The following is a 22,307-nucleotide window of genomic DNA, read 5'->3' as shown; positions in this document are numbered from 1 at the left end:
CCACCTCTTCCCGACACACACTCTCTCGCGCGCTGTTAGTAGCCGCCAGTCTGCGGGAAGCAGATGACGAGCAAATCCAGTCATGCAGACATTATGACGTTGAGAAGGCATCTTGGAAATACTAGCATAACTCGGAGCCTACAGCTGGTGGCGTGTACATACATTATATGACCTCAGGTTAAGACTGCAATCAAGCTAGAAGTAAAATAAATAACTTAATAATCTTTAGGGACTATGATAAAAACACATAAATTAGTTTTATGTGTAGCATTTTATTTATTCACGAGATTTATTTTTGTCTGATCCATACTTTCATGTGAACGGCCGAACAAGTCCACCGACTCGCTGCTCCTCTTTTTGCTTTATGTTTCGCAGTGTTTCCATTTGATTAGAACATGGCTGCATTAAACTGTAGCACCAATCATTTCTGCCTTTCTCGATAACATAATTGGCTAGTTTGTCTTACCTAATATCACCAGTCTGTGAAAATCTCCAACTCAAGCGAGAGTGCTGACACTCAGTTCTTTTCGTGCACTTTTCATATGATGACCAGTCCTGCATTTGCACACACGGGAGAAAATTAAACTCCACTGTGTTGCATTCCCTTCCCTGAAGTTTGGTGAGACTTTTTTGGCTTTCACCGTTTGCCTTCATAATCTTCCCCAAAATACACCATATGGCCCACTTTCAGTTCTGCGCGGACTGTTTTGTTGTTGTTGTTATTGTTGTTGTTGTTGTTGTTGTTGTTGTTGTTTTGTTTGTTGTTTTGTTTGTTTTTAGAAGAGATTCAGACCTCCTAATGATGGGTGGTTACCAGCCAAAGAAGCTGTTAGAGGAGACAAACAACAAGCAGAACTTGCAAATAGTTCTCAGTATTTAACAGATGGCAGCAGGTACAGTAACTAACCCACCCTGAGCAGTAATCTCCTTCCAAAGGAGTTGGGCTGGAGTCTGGTGCTTTGTAGTGTTGTTTCAGCACTTTGGACAGCGCCAATAGGCCTTTGGAAGCTTGTCAGTGCCTATTTCAGGACCAAGGATAGCATCAAATTGCTTAAGTGACCAAACACCTTATTTTCTTTACAGACCTATAAATAAAAAATACCTTTAAAAATTACTTTGAATGGAATTCCTTCTTTTTCCTGCTCTGGAGAGGTGACAGCTTGGTTGGTTTAGCCCAAGCAAACAGATTGCTGAATCGTTTCAAAGACAACTCAGATGCCAGAGCCAGACTGACAGACGGCCTGGAGGAAGGGAGGATTGAAGGGAGATAAAAACTCTTTCAAATTGTCCTCAAAATAACTGTACGTTCACAAAAAGCAAACACTAAATTCCCAGCTCTCCCCCTGGCAATCAACATGAGAGGTATTATGCCCACAAAAAGCATAATCACGGTAGATTTTTTTGCTGTTGTTGTCCGCGGAAGTCCATTTGAGTTTAAATTTATTGTTAGACTTGGCTTAGTACAGGATTACATAATTGTTTGTACAGTTGGATGGGTGGGGTGGGGAGGGGGGTAAAAAGTAGTTGCATAAGAATTTTTTTGATAATGAAATAAATAATAATCATCCTTGTACATACTGAAAGACTCCTGCTTTTATTTGCTGGAAGGCTAGACTGAAATTGTCTGGAGATAAATTCCTTGTATGTGCCCCAAGCTCGTCTGTGCCCATGGCAAAACCTTGTGCTCAGCCGGGTGGGTTTGAGTAAACAGTGAACGAGGCGAATTGGACTGCGCCGTTGGTGCTTTTGACACTTGGCTACTGACAATGGAAGCCTTCCGCATGTGTAAATTCCAGTGATCCTAACACCGGTGGTTTCATGATTATCATGTGCTCGTGGGAAATCAGTCTTCCAGAAGTCTGTCTTTTGGCCTTCCTGATTTTATCTTCACACACTTAAAAGTTTTTCACTCACTGTGCTGAAAGTTAAGGCGAGAGATGCCGTACCTAAAAGTGTCGCCCGTACATCTCCGTCGTGCGCTATGGGGAGTGGGCTGGAGAGGGGGAGGCTCCGGGGAGGCGCCGTGCGTCGTGCGCTGCAAGGCTTGGCCTCCGATATGTGCGCGGCGCTCGGTTCCCGTTTGACTGATCAGATGCTCAGCGCGCGGCTAAACACCGACGGCTGACTAAACTCAGGAGAGCCACTGAAGCGCTCGGCTGGTCGTGTTTCTTCGTTTCCACGACTGTTCTCCACGGAAATACAGCCTCCGGACCCACTGCGCGTTGCCTCACGTCCCCCTTGGGGGTCGAGGGAGGAAAGAAGTAAAAAAAAAAAAAAAAAAAAAGAACGATAGGGAGAGACTCCTAGAGAGAGAGAGAGAGAGAGAGAGAGAGAGAGAGAGAGAGAGAGAGAACAGACGCTGGGCTCTGGCTCTGCGGGGCTGGCCGCTTCTCTGTGGTTCGGGGAGGCTCGAGGGCGATGCTGCTGGGCGGGGATCTTACACAGTTTCTGCCCGGTGGCGGAGGAGAAGATGCGAACTGCAGCTACAGAACACCCGCAACGCCACCGTCGTGTTTTCAGACCAAGAATTGATGATGGTGATGATGCTGCCTCCCCCAGCGCTCTTTTTCTGCTCCTCCGGATCCCTTTCGCCCGGGATTCTTGTTCTCCCGACACTGGATTATAGATGATTGCTGTGGACACTATTTTTTTCTTTTAATTTACATCAACTCTTTTTATTTTCCGAAGCGAGGCGCAGGGAAAAGACATAAATTGGCGGGCTGAGGACCGGTGTATTTTAAAAGCGGTTTTTTATATATAATTGTTTTTTGTTTTTTATTTTTTGCCTCTCCAAGTGCGTGCAATCACGCCCAAAATCAGCGACCGACGCCTTGGCGGTGAGGAGGAGGGGGGGAGAAGAAGAAGACGGAGGAGGAGGGGGAGGAGGGATGCCGCACCGTCCATCACCAAATATCAACAAATGTCACCAGGCTCGGATTTTGGGGAAGCCCCCCTCGGCTGGCGTTTGCGTGTAACCCGAGCAGCAGTGTGGTGGCAGTGAGAGGCTGCAGCGGGACTTTCTGCCGCGACATATCAAACGTTGCAGATCTATGGAACAAAATTAAATGAATTATTAAAAATTTCATTCGTATCTATTTCTATTTTTATCACCGCCGGGAAAAAAGGAGGTGGAGGAGGACTTGGGAAGGGGGGAAGACAACTGCAGATCCTGTCAAGATGCACTAGGCTGGTGAGAGAGGGGGGGGGAAAGACGCAGTCTCAAACTAGGATAGCCTACTTAGTGGAGATGATCGCAATATTTACTCAAACGCACAGCTATGCATCTTTATGGCATTATTCTAGGATGATCGGTGTTTTGTTTGCCCGATGAAAAAAAGCAAGAAGCCATTCGCTCTTGGTGAGGGTTTTAACCAAAAAAATAAATAAAAATAAACACACACAAACAAACAAACAAAAAACAACATCAACAAAAAACGGGAAAACGCCGATTGTGTGACAAGATTTTCCCTTTTTTCTCACAAATTTCTGGCCACCACTTAAAACCAATCAGGTTTTTTTTCTTTTTCTACAAGAGAACTGATTTTCCAGAAATTCCAGAAATACATCCCTCCGTTTCCATTCATATTCCAAACACACGATCACAGACACCGTGCGCTCTCCCTCTCCTCTTCACCCTCCCCTCTCCTCCTCCTCCTCCCCCTCCTCCCTCCCTCTCCAATCACAAATGGAGGTATCTTCTCGGCGCTGAAGATCTGGGAAGGAGACAGAGATAGAAGGAGAAAAGAGACTCGAGATAAGCCAGAGAAAGCCCATCTCCATTCTGCATGTGTGTTTGGAGCCGAGGCTGATGGGGTGGTGGCATGTGGAGGTGTCACTCTGAGGTTCCCCCCCAGCACCTTCCTAACCTCTGGCGTTTGGTGTCTGCAGAATGGCGCGTTTTGGAGACGAGCTACCCAACAGGTATGGAGGAGGAGGAGGAGGAGGTGGTGGTGGCGGTGGTGGCGGGGGTGCCGGCGGACAAGGGGGCCCCGGCCGTGGCGGCAGCAGGCAAGGGGGGCCCCCCGGAGCGCAGCGGATGTACAAGCAGTCGATGGCCCAGAGAGCCCGGACCATGGCCCTGTACAACCCCATACCCGTCCGGCAGAGCTGCCTAACGGTCAACCGCTCCCTCTTCCTCTTCAGCGAAGACAACGTGGTGAGGAAGTACGCCAAAAAGATCACCGAATGGCCATATCCTTTCATAGCAATGCCAAGCAGACTGCCAAGGTATCGCCGCTGCTATGTTGTGTGGTGTGTTGGAATGATTGGCTAGGTGTGGCCTAGTGTGGTGTGGAGTGGATTGGTGCTGAGCTAGCCAATGGAGGATGGATGCCAGAGCCGGTGTGGTGATTTGCAGTACGATGTACAGTGTGTGTGTGAGTGTGAGTGTAATATGTGATGGTTTCTGTTTTCTCTTTGCAGTACTGTGAAGTGTTACATGCTGTGTTGATCTCCAGTGTGTGCGGTGTGTGTTTTGCGGTACTTCACGGAACACATGATTCCATCTCGTTCTCTCTTTTCGTTTTCGCTGCTGTTTCCTAACCTGCTGGCCGCAGGCTTATCTGAGTCCACTGATGGAATGAAAGATGATCTTGATGATGATGGCGGTTGTCATGACACCCGCAGTCGCAATCATGTTGATGCTGCTGCTGATTAAGGTGCATCTTGAATAGAGCATTTAGCTCAAACCTGTTACTGAACTCGTGTGTGTGTGTGTGTGTGTGTGTGTGTGTGTGTGTGTGTGTGTGTGTGTGTGTGTGTGTGTGTGTGTGTGTGTGTGTGTGTGTGTGTTTTCGGTCGTTGTAGTCAGAGCTGAGTGCTGATGTCAGCATTTTGAAGGCTTAAGCACCATGCAACCAGAAGGGAGAGGAAATGACTCTCCCATACTCTCCCTCTCTAATTACTATTGACCATATATGGGTGGCCTATGGCTCATCCAACAGGACAGCAAAGGAAAAAGCTGTAATTGTCAGGACAGGTCGGTCTGCTACTGATGGAACACTCTCATGTAGCCCACTATTATATCTTGTGTATAAAAAAAAGAAAGAAGATGAAACATACAGTACAAGTTTGAGACTTTAGGTAACTGACAGGAAATGAGTGGACTGAGTCTTTTTGAAGTGGACCAGCTATGCTTTTTCTTATTTTTTTACATATATTTTTCCTATAGGAGTAAAGATATCAGCACTAGCAGCATGTCCAGAGTGCGTAGCGCATGTTAGTTGGAAAAGCGGTTCAGAAAGTGGATGGATGGATGCTGTAATAACGGTGGATAGTTTCAGGCAATGTGATCGGCACATGTGCAAGTATTCTCGATGAGCCGAAACCTCAAGTTTCGGACGGTCTTTGCACTCTTGGCCCTTTTTGATGTCAGAGAGAGCAGAGCATCTCTAATCTAGCACCTCTGGCTGTTAAATAAGCCCCGCCCACCTGCTGTTCACATCTTAGTGTTGCAAGAGCCAAATGACCAGAGCAAAATAAATAAATAAATCAGCTGTGAGGGGAGTGGGAAACTGAGCTAAAAGCGCTTGTTTCAGACAGAGCTGAACTGAGGGGCTGCAGGAAGGCCTAGTATAACATAAATAACGACTATTTTTAAACTGTGACTCATGCAGAGCTACTCATGTCAAAGAATAACAATTAGCAAAATGGAGCTCCTTTAAATCGAAACTGATATAGCATTAGTGACGTCACGATACAGCATTTTCAGCAGGTGCAAAGATTTTAAAGACAGAAAATAGAAACACGCATCCAGGCTGACTCACTGTACTATTTTCTTTCTGACCTGGAGAGGCTTATTTTTCTTATTCATTAGTCCACCACTTGTTTTCTTAATAAAACAATAAATTATTTAAAAACAATGTTAGCTAATATTGGGGGGTTGGGGGGGGGGGGGGCTCTTTGCATGCTTGAATTGCTCATAGTACGATTTCCTAGTTTTGAGTATGTTGTTACTTAGACCACCTGCCTAAATTCCATATTCAAATCATAAAATCGTAGAATACATTTAACAGTACATATAAAAACGTCTTGGAGATCAGCTGTTTAATTAAACTGCCAAGGCTTTTGCCTTTATTTGATAAAGCACTGCGGGAGTGAATAGGACATTCAACAAAGATCCCAAATTGTATTAGAATCAGTGATTTAGTAATTATATGGGATGAAGACCACTAATCCATACAGATGCATAAGTTATGGCTCAAACCTGTCCAGTAGTCCTGCACTGAAACAGCCTAGACACAGGGTTCATTTGAACAAATCTTTTTTTCAACTCCTCTGTTGTTTCTCACTTTGCTGTTAGTCACTTTTAGTTGGAGGCAAGATCTGCAAATCTGCCATTCACCAGTTTTTGAAGTGGTATAGTTGGAGTTTTGGCGTAGTTGCTTCACTCCAAGTGTAAAATGCAGTTTAGACAGAAGGCACAGGAATGTTTTAGAAGCTTTAATGTAACATTTTAATAACATTTGTTATGCTTTTATGCAGAATTAATTTTTTTTCACTATGTTAACATTTTGGAGACCAGATAAAATGGTTGGTTGGTTGATTCAGTGGTTCTGAAACCTCTCCTGCAGAGTTCTCATTCAGAAATGAGATTATTTTCAATCCTCTGATCCCAGCTTCCATAGACTCACTTTTAGGCACATCCTTTCCTTACTAAAACTTGTTGTGAAAGATGGGAAGTCTCCAAGATGTTTGTTTTTTTAACTTATTTGCTTTCTCACAGTCAGTTGTTAAAATTTTGAGTAGAATTCAACCTATATAGGAATTTTAAGACTTATACCAATATTTGGTGGTTTTAAAAGCCAATATTCTGAAATATTGTCTGCTATTTTTTTCTTTCAGACACATGAATCATAACCAGATTTCCCTAACATTCGTTATACGTACTTATTTATGTTCCCGTTTACACTCTGTTGCTGTTTATGATGTTCCAAAATCATGTTGCCACCAGGGATGTTGCAGAGAAACTATATATGCAACATCAACACCCGGCACATAGCTAAAAGTAACATAAGCCTATCAATACGTCAGTCAGGCTCTGATTTTAAGGAACACGCTGAATTTTGATCTGTCCTGTTTGTGGTTTCTTTTTTTTTTTGTAATTGTTTTTTGTGGTCACTACCTTTACCTGGCATTTCTTTTCCAAACTTGTCCATGCCTTAGTAGTGATGCAGAACCATGATTCATTTGTATTCAGCCCACAAGTTCGGGAACCACTTCGCAAATTAATCCATGAAAAAAAAAAACATTAGTTTCAGCCCCTGTAATGAATAAGCCTTACCATAACAGCATAAAGTTCCCTCCTAGTTTGTATTAAATGCTTTGATGGAAAGACGGTTTGCGTGGAGAAATGACATCAAGTGTCAAATTTAGTCAAAGAGGCTGGCTGATGGTGGGAAAGGGTGACTTACCCCAAACACATCACCTACCTTGCCCCTAACACCACAGGTCTTTTATGGTGAGCTTAGAGTATGACATCACTCATGGGAATTCTTGCAAATAGTTTTTAGTGTTGTTTTTAATAGGTTTTGCAGTACTTTTTACAGCATGATTGTAACTGTTAGAGGGGAATGAGTGTTTCAGCTCATTTAAAAGAAATAAAGAAAGGAAATAGTAATTTTCATACTAACTGAGAGGATACAGAGTAACTACTCTCACAGGGCTTTACTCGCTCAGCTAGTCTATTTTTAGTAGGTAAATGATGTGAGAGCCAGGTCACATGAGAATGTGCCTGTATGAGAGAAACAATTCATTTGTGGTAGTGATGCCTGTGGTGTGTGTGGTATCTGTGTGTGTCTGTCTGTGCGCAAGTTTTATTATCGTGCTTTTATGTTTTCAAAAAAGTCTGATCACTAATATTCTGCAACAGAAATGGTGAAAGAGCTGTTTGGTTTTTTTTATTAGAGTCTAAAATTAGCCAAGTTAGAATCTGTTAAAAAAAGAATCTGATGAGATGATGAGCAGTAACACTCCCTTCACCTGTTAGCAGTTTAAATGTTGTGTACATTTCCTATAATCTGGTCTCACACTAAGCAATTAGCGAAAATAAAATGACATATAAGATACCGAGTGGAGAGCGGTGCGTGTTCAGAGGGTGAGGGGGGATTTATTAGACGAGAGAGGAAATGCTGTGTTTTGGCAGAGTGCCTTCATAAAAGTTCTTCATATTTCTGCCAAAATGTTTTGGCTGTTCTGCTGGAATGAAAACATTTTATTTATTTATTTTTAGGAAATCCATCATCCTACAAAAATAGCTGAGTTTGCTCTCACTTTACAGCCTTTGTTTCACCTAATGTGTCCTGGTTTCAAGTGGAAAATGTTTTTACCATTAAATAAGGCATTTTTAATGGTGTTACTGTGAGACGAACACGGGAATCATGTCCAGGATAATGGCAATAAAGTTTCATTGTATATCCAAAATTATTAAAACCTTTTAAAATGTAAATTTTAAAAAAGGGGGAACAAATGATAAGCAAAGGATTAAAAATACAGCTTTTAGAAATAACAGTTAATGTCCAGGCACCATGAATGGGGGCAGTACCACAGGACTCAGGACTCTTCTTCTTTCTTTCACACACACGAATCATAACCGGATTTCTCTAACATTTGTAGGAACAATCAGACTACATTGGTTTCACCACAAGAATCAGCACAATAGATATGTTAGTTTTTAAAATATAACCATAATTAAAATCATACCATTAAAAAAACATATGTCTTTCTTTAGCATGAACAATTGTGAGGCTATTTCACTGATTGAATTTATTTTAAGTTGTAATAGCTAAAGTCACCTGAATCATTGGTAGATTGTTTGTTAGATATAGGGATTCAATACATTTCTAACTACATAGGAGGTGTCTGTATGCTCTTAGCTTTTGTTCCAGTTTTGGTATATAAACATATACTTTACTTTGTAAAGTAACTCTGTCTTTCACAGTTCCTCTCCAGTCAACTGTAACCTTGTTTTCCAACTAAATGTAAGATTTTTATTCCTCAAAGATGTTATATGGATGCTGTGATGGAGGTGTAGTGTTACATGCAAAAGGACTATAATTCAAGCAATTGAGGTTTTCAGTAATGAATCCCACATGAGTGGGTTTAGTTTTATAAAGAATGTTAAATATCAGGGTTAGGGGTATGTAATCTCAATGTAATTTTTGAATTTTTTTGGTAACTCAGCAAAGATGTAGTTGCGATTCAAAGCTTTGCAGATGACTGCATCTTGTCACCAGGGGGCAGCATCAAAAATACGTGAAACAACTGGCAAGAAGGGCTGATGTTTTTTGTTTGTTTGTTGGTCCTCTGGCTAAGCCTCTGTTGTGGACAAGACAGAAGTCATAACAGACAAAGAACTTCGTGTAGTGGAGTGAAACCAAGTGTTAAAAACAATACAGACTCTTCATCACAGATATTTGTCTGCGGTTCCCACATCTGCCAAGGATGCTTTTGTTTACCTGAAACAGTGAGAAACAATAGCCTTTCCATATTTAAGTCTCTAAAAATAGAAATACACCATTAAGTGAAAATTTGTTTTGACCCCTGTGAAGCTATCAGCAAATGAGATCACAATGGCATTGATAAATGCCGTTGGCATTGATAAGTCCTGGTATGGGCCCATCATTAAGTTTACTTAAGTTACTTACCTACATTTCTAGGTTACCAGTGTCCTGTCCCATTCAAGGGTGATGACAGCAGTACATTTTATATGCACTTATTCACATTTTCACTAGCGGTAACTTAACTGTGCACAGTTAACAGTGCACAAATTACTCATGGGGTCGATTTCAGTGCACTTTCACCTGCTCAAATGTGACAAATAAACATGCTCATTTGAGTTTTCTATCCAAACATGCACCATGTGGAAGCATCTTTGTCTGTTTTTACTTTATATCAGTTGCTTTTCTTTCCACTGGAAAACATTTTCAAATGCAAAGAACATCCACTTCCTGATTTAAAAGTGCAGTGAGCATATCCCAGCATGCTGCCATCTGTACAGAGCCAGGCTGTGTTGGCTGGCAGGCGCTGTGGCTTCTTCCACCAGAGACCCAGAGGACTTCATTATACCTCCCTCCCTTTCCTTTGCCTGCATTTCCCCATTCCCTCTCGCCCTCCCTCCCTCTCTCCCTCTCCACACTCCTTTCATCTCCTCTTCTCCACTGCACTTCTCTGCCTGAAATCCAGTTTTAAATCTTCTGTCCTCCATCTTCTCTCTTTTTTGCCTTTTTTTCCCCATTTTATCTTTACACAGCTGTCACTCTGAGTCTAATTTAGTTTAATGTAGGGCCAATATCACCAGAGTGTACAAAAATACATATTAAGTGTCATATATAAGTGTCATACGTTTTTGACCCAAATGTAGCACAGACTTAACAGAATTTGTGTTTAACAGTATAAATTAAATGCAAATGAATGCATATTCAGGAGTTGGGCATCAGAAAAAACAATCGGTGTTGTGAATTCCCTTGTGCGCTGTCGTTAAACCGCCGCAGACAAATAGGGTGCTACAAGATGATGTAATCTAATAGTGCCAGTAAACAAACCAAAACTCCGTGGGAAACATGATGCAAATATGGCATTTCTGTCCTTTCATGTAATCATTTGGGGGAGTCACTGCAGACAGCATCCCCATAGATCCATCTAGTCAGATCTGTGCATGGTGTTTTTTTCCATCTGTTTCATTTCATTATTTTTAATCAGTACCTTTACTAAGGTGACTGGTTTGTTTGGCATCATGACACAAAACAGGAGTTTCTCTGTTGAAACGTGATCTGTCTAATAAATGCCGTAGGAGAGCTAATAATTAGCTAACCAATGTCATGGGCGGGATTAAAAGTATTGTTAAGCACTCCTTAAACTGTTTAGAAAAGATGGATGTGGTTTCTGGGTCTAAAAAAGTGAAGCCAGTGTAGAAGTTACAGCGTGTAAAATTTCATTTCTCGATGTCAGTAAATTGAACTCAGCTGAATCTTACCATCCCAATTCAAGTTCATGGTCCTAATGAGGCTAGTTGCTGTAGGACAAAAATGTTTTAGTCAGCCTAGAGAGAGAGAAAATATTAACTGTAGACTGTATTCTATAATGTCCACAGACATCTAATGTGTTTCTTAAAGAAAACAAATATATACACAATATATTTTTACCAGATTTTTATAATGTCAACACTTAAATCAAGAAATAAAAGACAGATATTTTTTGGTATTCTATGTTTTACTGCTCAGTAAACTTAAAAACTCTGGGTAGTTATCTGCTAGTTAGGTGCTATCTGTGCTGTCAGTCCGCTGCTTACTTCAGGTGTCAATGGCCAGTGAGAAGAATCCATATCTATTTACTCTAGAGGAGGCTATAAAACTTTGTCAAAGAAATCCAAAAAGAGTCAATGAATCAGTGAATCTCACTTCTATGTGATGGCAGCAACACTGTGGTGAGTTTTTGAGGACATGCTCAACTTTTCTGTCGGTAAGTGCTGCTCTGTTAGCCTATGTTAGCCGCTAATAGCCTGTGTTAGCCGCCCTTAACCTATGACAGCTGAGGTTAGCCTCTATTATCTACTGTTAGCCAGTGCTAGTGAAACTTTCTTTGAAGTGGCTGTAACATTGTGGGACTCGGACATTTAGTGAATGAATTCTCATATAATGTTTGAATATAATCAAGCTGTTCATTAGATTCAAAGTGTGATTTGTAGAACACTAAAGCCTAATGTTAGCTGCTATAATGTTATCTTATAACCAGCTGTTGTTATTTAGCCAGCTCATTGTCAGCTGTTTAACGTGCTGACAGTCAGGAATAAATACATGTTTGTGCACATTTGCATGTGTTAGAGCAATGACTTCAATTGAGGACATGAGGCTTGACGTGAAAATACAGAGGATAACATTTTATTAAGATACCAGTCATTTTGTCACTGCTTTGGTGGATGATAAAATTTGCCTCTGCACGCAAACACCTATGAGTGTGTCTTGTCCTCTGCCTTTGACATACAGGCTATGTGATTAGTCAGTGATATCCTTCATGGGCACTGTATCTGAGATGTAAGGGCAGTATGCCGACTTCCAGAACCCGGCATCCACTCATACCTATTTTTAATGGCTTTCCAAGAGAACATCCATTTGTTGGAAAACATAATTAGACACTAATCAATGTATATTTGTTACAATATGCTTTTTTCTATTAAATGAACTCAAAAAGGGACTGACTGTACCTTTAAAGTTACATTCTTTCTAATAGTCAGCAAGGAGCAACTAAGTATAAGAGAACAGCCTGGGTTCCCTTTAACCATGCCATCAGTATCCATGCCATGAGTTTCTGAGTTAACCATCTCAATTGCTATTTAAATTTCTTATTTATGATAACATATTTATCACTTTGTAATTTATGGCTTCTATTGGAGTCAGAAAGACAAAATAACAAGAAATGCTTTAGTCTGGTCCTACTTTGTGACTGACAAGTCACTACTTCAAGTGTGCACTCACAAATTTCATCGGCAAGACATGATGGCAAAAACGCATAGCTCGAGGCTTCACGTCAGGATTTCACTAACAAATGGGTGATGGGACAGTTTAAATCTAATATTAAAAAAGAAAAAGCAGAAGTGAAGTTGGGTTGGAGGAAACTTATTTTCTTGTAAGCCCCAGACTATGGAAGCGTAGAGCTGCCACCCAGGTAAAAAAAAAAAATAGAGCTATATCACGTTATAACGTGAAAACGTTATTGTTCTAACAGTATACTTTTCATGTTTGTACAATATAATATAACATCATTACAATATACATTACTATCACATTATAACAAAAAAATTCACGTTCTTACAATATCAATACTATTTTGTACGAACGTGATAATTATATATTATTTGAACAATAACGTTTTCAAGTTATATGTTTTATTTTTCAAACATGATCTATATGTTTGCCTTAAAACATAGTGGAAGACAGTGCAGATCAGAGTTCGAGAAAATGGCTTGTTTATCGGAATTAGTTAAGTTCTATTTTGTGCTTGGATTGAGGCATGGGGAGATTTTGTTATAACGTGATAGTTATGTTTATTGTAATAACGTGATATTATGGCGGTCAGCATGAAAAGTATATTGTTAGAACAATAAAGTTTTCCCATTATAACGGGATATACTTCTATTTTTGGCTGGGTGGCAGCTCTACGCTTCTGTACCAGACTGCATTTTTTAAAATCTTATTTTATTTACTTTTTATTCTAAAGCTTGCCTCATAAGGGCAACTGCAGGCACCCACCACCTGTCTTCACCACAGGATGTCTGCAGAAGTAGACATAGGCATAAAGAGGCTCAGGCCACAATTTACATGTGCACATCAGGAGAACTGCGCATTAGCCACATTAAGAAAAGGACAACCGACGACAAAAGCAGATCCTTCTACAGGGTCAGTAGGAAACCTTGTTACGACTTTTATTTCTTATAGAAAGATCTTTTTGGTCATTTTTATGATCTTGGCTTAAGCTGGCCTAAATTGGGCCTCAGTCTTGCTCTTTAGTGAGTTGTGAACAGGGCTGTCTGTAAACAAAGGTAAAGGCGCACTAGATTTACCTTGCAAAACAAATCTAGAGCTTTCTACTGAAAAGTGACTACAAAAAGTAATTATCATTATTATCTTGTTTTCATAGTGGTTTAAAGCTCAAATCATAATCGAAATTAAAACCAGATCAGTCGTGTCTTTTTCACTCCTAGATCTGGATTGAATGGTCTCCTTTTTTAATATTCAAGAAAGCAACTGAAGCTTTTTTTTAGCTACTGTTTGGTTTGTTACATTTTCCTTTTCTTTATATCACATTTAATGCTTCAGTCACACATGTTATTCCTGATATTACGACAGCCAGTAACATTTATATTGGAGTGACCCATTTAGTTTTTCCTAAACTTGGCAAGTAAGAAAATGTGTCTCTATATGTTGTCAAAGCAGCATACCATCAGACAAGGTGACAGTGTTGGAATCTCTCTCTCTCTGTCTGCCTCTCTCTCTCTCTATCTTACCATCTGTCCAGGGCATTTGTTGTCTGTGTGGGTTTCACACTTTCCCAGCTGGGTCCTGGCCACACTGCCCGGTATCATGTGAGGCAAAGACATGTGGGGAGAGGTAGCAAGTGTGAGGCCTTGAGAGAGATTAAAGAAGATTAAAGAAAATATTAAAGACAGCCCCCCCCCCCCCCCCCCTCAGCTCCCCTACCTCCACCCCCACCCCCCGCCAAAAAAATATAAAACAGCGATCAGTCAGTTCACCTGTTCACCATATTTTTTAATGAAATATCAGAACATGGTTAAAATTGCCCTGAAGAAATCTCATGTAGATAAATAACACAATGTTCCCAAGGACTGTCTGTCTTTTTGTTGTTCCACTCTAGTTGATCAACAACTAGTGATCTAGTGATTAAACATTCATCTGAGATTGCAGAATCTGTGTGTAAATGAGCATCTTCGTGTGCAAACGTTTTCATCCATAGGATCAAAAGCATATAAAATGCTTGTCTCAGTCAATAATATTGTCCCAGGTGGAAGGGAAAAGCTCAAGCTTTTTCAAGCACTGTCACTTTTGCCAATCAAGACAAATAAGATATAATAATGTAGATGGATTACTGTAAAAGTGTGAAAATGAGTGAAAATACTGTCATTTAGGAAATTATTATATCTCGGCTTAAAGAAAGCTAGGGTGGCTGTGGCCCAGGTGGTAGACTGCTAATTAGGTCTATGGATTGATAGGCAGGTCCTCCAGCCCGCATGTCAAAGTGTCCATGGGGAAGTTACTGAACCATCAGTGTGAGTGTGTGTGTGTGTGTGTGTGTGTGTGTGTGTGTGTGTGTGTGTGTGTGTGTGTGTGTGTGTGTGTGTCTGGGTAAATTAGAATGTTAATAAGAAGTGCTATATGTAGAAAGGATGCAAATTGTCATGATCCTGGGTCCTTTCAACCCAGCGTTTTGTGTTTTTTATTATTGTGATTTTGGTTCTGTTCTTCCTCAGTTTAGTGTTTATTCTTTTCTGCCCGTGTATTCCTGTGTCAAGTCCGCGTTTCTTAGTCTGTGTCCTTGCATGTGTAAGTTCCTGTTTTATTGTGAAGGTCTGCGTCTTATGTGAGTGTTTTCAGTTTGCCTCCCTTGTCTCATCACGTTAATCACTCCCAGCTGTGTCCCCCACCTGTGTGTAATCTCCCTGTGTTTCTCTGAGTGTATTTAAGTCGTGTCTTCTGTCATAGTAGCTGCTGGTTTGTCTGCGTTTCTCCCTCCGTCGGCCTGTGTGGTTTTCCCCCTATGTTTTCTTCGTCTCCCTGCATCTCGGTTTCTTATCTCAAGATTTCAGGTTTGTTTTCCTTAGTTATTCCCAGTTTAGGTTTTCTTAGTTTCAAGCTCACCCTCGCCATCTCTGTTTGTATTTACATTGTTAAATAAACTCACTTGCACCAGAGCTGCCGCATTTTGGGTCCTAATGTAGTCTCACACGGCTTGCCCCGGCTACCCATGACACAAATACATGCACATTTAACTTGTGTTGTTGAGACCTTAGCATCTCTATGTACTCTTTGACATGATACCAGATTGCCATATGAGTATGCACAATCTGTAAGAAAGGGATTCTGGGTCCCTGAAGCTTTCTTAGTTCTGTTTGTAGTTCTGTTTGATTGCATTCAGATAACCAGTAAAGAAGGATAGCATTTTATGACTGTTTAGCTATTTATTTTTTTCCTTATTTATCCCCATTCATAAACCTTGTCAGGCAGTTGGAGGCAGAATTGGCCTAGAGGCTAAGTAAACACACGGGCTTCCCAAAGATCTTCTCTGCCTGAGAGGTTGACATGTTTACATTGCTACTGTGTTATTATACAGAAATAAACAGGAAGTCTGTAACATGTACACTATTTGGCTGAAATCATTTTGGTTAAACACTTACACGTGCAGAAATAAACATGATCTACACACACACACACACACACACACACACACACACACACACACACACTGATGCATCAGCTTGTGGTTTGGCTTCATCTTTCTGGCATGGACCAAGCAGATCTGTTCAGATCAGTCACGGGTGATGGAGGCTCGCATGGCTGTGTGTGTGTGTGTGTGTGTGTGTATGCGCGTGTATGGGTGGGGGCAGGTGATACTGTAGCACCTGTTCAGCAGGATCACTTACCTCAGGGGGGTTTGCTGCATCCCACTACACACACACACACACACACACACACACACACACACACACACACACACACACACACAGTCAGTGCAGCCCAGTGGTTGGCAGAAAAAAAGCACCATTTGGGACATTCACGCTCCAGTGTACAATCTCTCTTTCACTGTCTGCCTTTCTCTCCCTTGTTTGCCATAACACTGCCTGGTGACATAATGGCACATTTGATAATGCTGACACTATTACATTACAATAAAAAAATAAGGTACCAAAAAGGAAATATGCTTGAACAACAAAGGTAAAAAAAAAAGGGTGCGTCTTTTAAGAAAAATGCAAAAATGAAGCTAAAAAAAGAGAAACTTTTACTCTTGATACCATATATAGTGCAGCCCTCCATGCAAGTTCATCTTTACTAGATACAGCATCCTGACAGACAAGCACCATAGTAATAGATGTTTTGACAGAACTCTACTCAAGATATGTGATCCTCACAGTCAATTCTCTCAGAGTGTGAGTGTGTGTCTGTCTGGATCTCACTGTGGTGAAATGTGATGCCCCTGCTGTCCTCTCCTCAACTCTGCGTGTGGGCTCTCTCTCATCTATTTGTGCGTGTGTGTGTGTACATGCATGTGTTTGATATCTGTTGCATGACATGGACAGATGTGCGCTTTAAGAAGTCAAGATATAGAAACTAAACAAAATGCAAAAAGCGAAAGAGAGACACTCAATCACTGAGTAGCCTGTAGAGAGGGACAGTGGGACAGTGGGCTAGAGATAAAGAGAGGGGGTTGTGTGAAGTAGGAGGAAAATGGTGAAGAGAGGAAAGAAACCAATTGAATGAGGGGAAAGAAGTGCATACAGTGATGGGTGAGAGAAGAGGAAACAACAGCAAGTGCAGAAAAGCAGTGACAGAAATGTGAACACAAGGAGAAGAAAGAGTTTAGTGAAGACAAATATTACTGAGTAACACACTGACCTCACTGGAAAAACAACAGCTGTGTGTTTTTCAGAGGTGTTTTATATGCACTGCTTAAAAATGAAGAGAACACTTAAATTGCACATCAGATCTTGATGAATGAAATGTTCAAGTTGAAAATCTTTACTGACATCATTGCGTAATTTTCTGAGAACAAAATCATGTAACATTGGTCTGTTGGAAACCGTAATCATCAACTCTTTTATGGGCGGATTGAAAATCCCACCCAAAAAATCTTAGATGATTACAATGTCATTGAAAGCAGACATCTCAGCTGTGCATCTGTCTTTGAGAACAGAAACCCAACCCAGCTGCTGTTCAGACCACCGTTCTATGGGGGGCATCCAATCAGAGAAAGATTGGTGTAAAGGAAGGAAGAAGAGAGGTAAAAATGGTTGTTACACAAACTGGATAAACACAGTGGATGCACCAAGGTCCAGTATAAGATAAATAAACATTATTACAATTGTAAATCAAAATAAAATGCACAAAAGCTGTGTAATGTCACTCCTTGTATTTTGGCTTTTTGCCATTAATGAACAGTAGAATGAGAGGAAAGTATGTAGAGTGAGTAGTGGATCAGATGCAGTAAATAGTCTGGGTCAAAATCGAACCCAGGTATCTGCAGTGACGTCACAGCTGTTAATATAATCAAGACCTAAACCTTTAACCTCCAAAACTATTGGTTAGGCTTTAAATATCTCAATAGCTGATGTAAAATATCTTTTTAGAAAGTACTTTGATGCCTAAACTTAAGCAAACAACATTGTAAATGTGAAAACACTTGTCTGTTGTTCTGGAAGCGACAGGCAATCAAACTATCATGTAGGTGTGAGAATGTGCTGAACAACTGATATGATGCATTATTAGCTGAAAAACACAGAAATCGACACGATTCATTGGAATCAATCAGATTGTTGCTGCAGTGACGGCTCAGTCCTTTCATGATCCTGTTGGAATTAAAAAGTCCACTTGCTGTTTCAGCCTGGTCTCTACAAATATCTGACAAAAGAAATAAACCGCAGCTTGTATTAAGATCATTAATCAAAACCATTTCAGCTTTTCATCAAGCAACTTGGCTACAACTGATATGATCTACTGCTTGTCATTTACCACCAGTGAAAATGATGGTTGAGAAAAAAACTGCATGAAGAGAGGCTGAGAGAGGCAGAAAAGGAGAAGACAAAACAGAGGTAGACAAAAAAGATAAGTGAAGGTGGAAAGTAGGTGGCGGGTGGTAAAAAGACGAAGAAAGGGTGAGAGAAACACAGAAATCTGGAGAAAGAAGGACAATTGGGGAGCTATAGTGTTTCCCCCCATGTTGAGTCACTGATCTACATTCAATCTGCACTATGTGAATTATTGATTGGCCTTTAGCCAGCCTGCGTGTGTGTGTGTTTGTGTGCGTGAGAGAGAGAGGGATGTGCTTGCTGAAAAGCACAGTGGTGTTTTCTTTTTTTGCGTTTTTATTCTATTGATGCAGAACGGGGGACAGGTAGAAGAGGGACAATGGAGCAGACTGATGGACACACCCGTGCTTGTTCACACCCCATCTCATTCATCCAACACAGAAAACATATACACACATACGCACACCGGCAGATGCGTAGAACAAACCAAGGAGGCCGCACTGATATATAAATACGAAGCGAGGCGCTCGCGTTGAGGGAGACTGGGACTCTTTAAGCCAACCCTCTACATGCTGTCTTCTCAGGCCAGATGAACCCGACATATCCTCGGTCTACCTAACAAGAGGGGTTTCAGTTTTTACATTTTCTGAATGTTTGGATTCAGCATTTCTTTAGTACACCTGCACAATGTCTGAACTTGCACATCAGGAAATAGATGTTATTACTAGGCAGTTTCTCAGTGTGGGTGGCGTTTCTATATTTGTAGGCTGTTTCATCTCCCGTTCTGTAGTCTGCATCTCAGGTGTCCAAATGATGTCTTAGTCATCTTCTGAAAAATCCATTATTTATTTGTTTATGGGAGGCGGTTAAAATTGGCGGTTTGTTGTTGATTTGGGTAAAGTGATTACCCTGCGTTAGTGAGAAGCAGCTTGGTGGACTGTGATACGTATAGCACAGAGAGAGAGAGGGAGAGAGAGATGAAGGATGTAAAGAAGATGGTGTGGAGGAACTGTAAAGTGAAATAGAACATGATGTCCCTGAAAGGTTTTTCATCTGCTCCATGCACAAAACCTGAGAGAAATCAATTTCCACGGCAGAAAAGGGTCACGTGGAGGGCATGTAAATCTAAATAGGGAGTAGTTGAATACTTCAGTGTTAAGGCAAAGTTTGTTGGAGCCTAGGGAAAAGAATGTTTGATAATATTGTTGCTTCATATTTGTATTTTTTTCTATTTAGTTTGTTCAAGCAGTCGGACAGACTGGTATTACTGGACAGTATTATGAATTTTGAGTCCTGCCATATTACTTTTTAAAAAATATGAAGTATTGAAGAAGAAATTTCTTCACTTCAACTGTGAGCAATAATGTTGCAGAGTGGAAGGATTTAGGAACCACGGCAACTCTGCTACAAAGTACAGGATAACATAAAGATACAGAGCGAGGTCGTCAAGTTAAGTGCGCGCTGCTGACTCTTTATCTGCAGAGTCAAACCATTAACATCTGAATAAAAACTGTGTGCCGGCGTTCTGAGAAACCGTCGTACTTTGGCAAATCATCCTACCCGTATTACAATTTGATGGTGACTTCTGACTAACCCTAAACCTAATCATAACAAATATTTACAATGGGTTAAAAAAAAAAAAACGAAGCAAATTTGGGTTTTGTGTTGTGTGCATGTGCAACGTATGCGAAACAACGGGTGGATGGTTTGTGAGGTAGAATGGATTCCAAGAACACCAGGAGCTTGGTAACATGGGTTTCCATTGCAAAGCAGCTCCTGTAAGTGTAATGTAAAATTTTCCAGGTATTTCTATCAATACAGTGCATATATAAATTAAGTCTCTCATAAGCAGAAGAGGATGGATGGATGGAGTTATGTCTCATTGTGTGTTATGAGCTTGTTTGTAAGAGTCTGGTTGTTGCTGGTTACTAGTATGGCGATTAATGTTGCCTCATCCAGATTTGAAGGGATCACCTGTTCTAGACATCATTTTTAAAAGAAGCTTTTCACCCTTCTTTTTTTGGACAAACATTCATTATTATGGATGCTTGTGCACAACTTTACAATTGTTTTATTTCATGCCATTATAAACCAGCTAAATGAACCATATTGTTTTCTAATGAGTCATTTTTATGTCTGAAACATGATAGTAAGTCTAAGATGGTAATGTGACCAATAGAAAATAATAAATAAGAACATTTTTGAGCAGTTCTCTTGTTTGCCTTCAGAGTTGTGCTTACTTATTGTTTCTTCCTGTCTATTGAGGCGGCACACTGAATTAAGAAGTAAGCAGTTTATTTACTTTTGGCTTCAGGAGATTGTAATGGCATCTTTCAGCTGTCATTTCTGGAATTTTCTAGAATATTTTTTGTGTGTAAGACCAATAATGAAAAAAACTCAAAAGCATTCCACAAATGCAATATGGGCTCATGTTGTAAAAGAAGACCATCCCTCCCTCCATTCCTGCCAGTCTGCTACTAATAGTTATTTTGCCAAATTAATGAATAGTGGTGTCAGGAAATGATCACCTTAATGATTCTAATTATTGTAATTGCGCTGCAATTGAACATTATTCGAGGTTTCAGATAGATAATGGGACGAATGGTGTGCTGTGAGTTTGATATGTGAGGGCTGTGTGGGGACAGAACTACAGAGTGAGGATATTACATAAAAAGAAAAAGCACTGCCAAAGCTCTCAGCTGCTTCTCTTCCTCTTACTCCATCTCCTTTTCCTCTCCAGTCCTTCCTGGCCAGTCTCCCCTCCTCCCTCTTCCTCCTCTATCTCTTCCTCCACTTACACCCCTCACGGCTCTCCTCAGTTTTGCTCTCCTCATGTCCCTCCTCCACCACACCCCTCCGACCCTCTTCCATTTTCTCTTTGGCTGCTGTCAACTGCAGTGTGGAGAGCAGATTGGAGCAGTGAGAGACAGTGAGGGATAGAGAGAGAGCCGCGGAAGAAGATATGCAGAGAGAAAGTGAGGAATGTGCAGTAAAGGGTGTGTGTGTGTGTCTGTGTGTGCTTTAAGAAAAAATAAATAAAAAGTAAAAAGGGAATGAAGGAGTAGTGACGGGCTCATCGTGTTTGATCTGAGCTGGTTTCCACCCTCCTGCAGCCCAGGGCACCTCTCCCCAGAAACAGGGCCAAATGTGGGCAAATGTGTGCATGTGTGTGTAGCCTACAGTTCACGTGGGCAAGTGTTTGATCTATCTATCTATCTATCTATCTATCTATCTATCTATCTATCTATCTATCTATCTATCTATCTATCCATCCATCTATCCATCCATCCATCCATCCATCCATCCATCCATCCATCCATCCATCCATCCATCCATCCATCCTATTTGTGGCAAATGAGAAGCAAGTCATTGTTTGTTTTTGGCCAGCAGCGGTTTTTCGCCTTGGAATTCTACCATGGATGCCATTTTTGTCCAGTGTCTTTCTTACTGTTGCATTATGAACACTGACCAGTTCGCTCCTGGGAATATTCACCACTGTTCCAAATCAATAATGTGTCTCAAAGTGGTTCACTGGAGTTCCAAAGCCTTAGAAATGTCTTTGTAGCATCTCCACACTGATGGATGTCAGTAACTTTGTTTTTCAGCTGTTCTTGAGGTTTTTTAGATTTCTCGATTCAACACGTCTTGCAGTAATGAGGTCTGGGTGTGGTTAGTGAAATTGAACTTGGCTTTCCAACTCAGGTTGCTTTGTGCTTTGCATAAGTGTGCAGTCGTCGGAATTAGTACGTCCAAAGCTGAGGCCGTGGTTTTCAAGCAGAATGAGTTTCTGATTCAACTGAAGGATGGAGGAAAAGTAAGGGATTTCAGCTGATACATTTTTTGAGCATCTGCACTGATGGAGACATTGTGCTGGTCTGCTGTGGTGAAGAGAAAACTGAGCATTGAGAGTGCTGAGAGCTGAGAATAAGATCGCATTTTCAAGTGGCGTAAATGAGCTTTCTCTGAAGGGAGTCTGAGCTCTCCCTTAGAGATAGGGTGGGAAGTGCGGTCACTTGGGATTAGCTCATAGTAGAGTCACTGCTCCTTTGTAAGGAGC

General features: G+C 41.0%; 1 protein-coding gene across 22 annotated transcripts in view; it reads left to right on the top strand.

Annotated features, from left to right (window-relative positions):
* cacna1ab (calcium channel, voltage-dependent, P/Q type, alpha 1A subunit, b) overlaps positions 1-22,307 on the top strand; it is a 200,703-nt gene that overhangs the window by 44,878 nt on the left and 133,518 nt on the right. For 21 of the 22 annotated variants that reach the window (XM_026171897.1, XM_026171895.1, XM_026171894.1 and 18 more), the window contains one exon: positions 3,889-4,191. In XM_026171897.1, coding sequence (XP_026027682.1) covers positions 3,889-4,191 — 303 coding nt within the window. Of the gene's footprint in view, positions 1-2,317; positions 3,191-3,888; positions 4,192-22,307 lie in introns of those variants that run through there. The other variant, XM_026171905.1, reaches the window with a different exon arrangement.

The sequence above is a fragment of the Astatotilapia calliptera genome, chromosome 6 (genome assembly GCF_900246225.1).
Source record: "Astatotilapia calliptera chromosome 6, fAstCal1.2, whole genome shotgun sequence".
NCBI classification, from domain to species: Eukaryota; Metazoa; Chordata; class Actinopteri; order Cichliformes; family Cichlidae; genus Astatotilapia; species Astatotilapia calliptera.
Note: the sequence above shows the minus strand (reverse complement) of the source record. Positions and strands in the feature narration are given on the sequence as shown.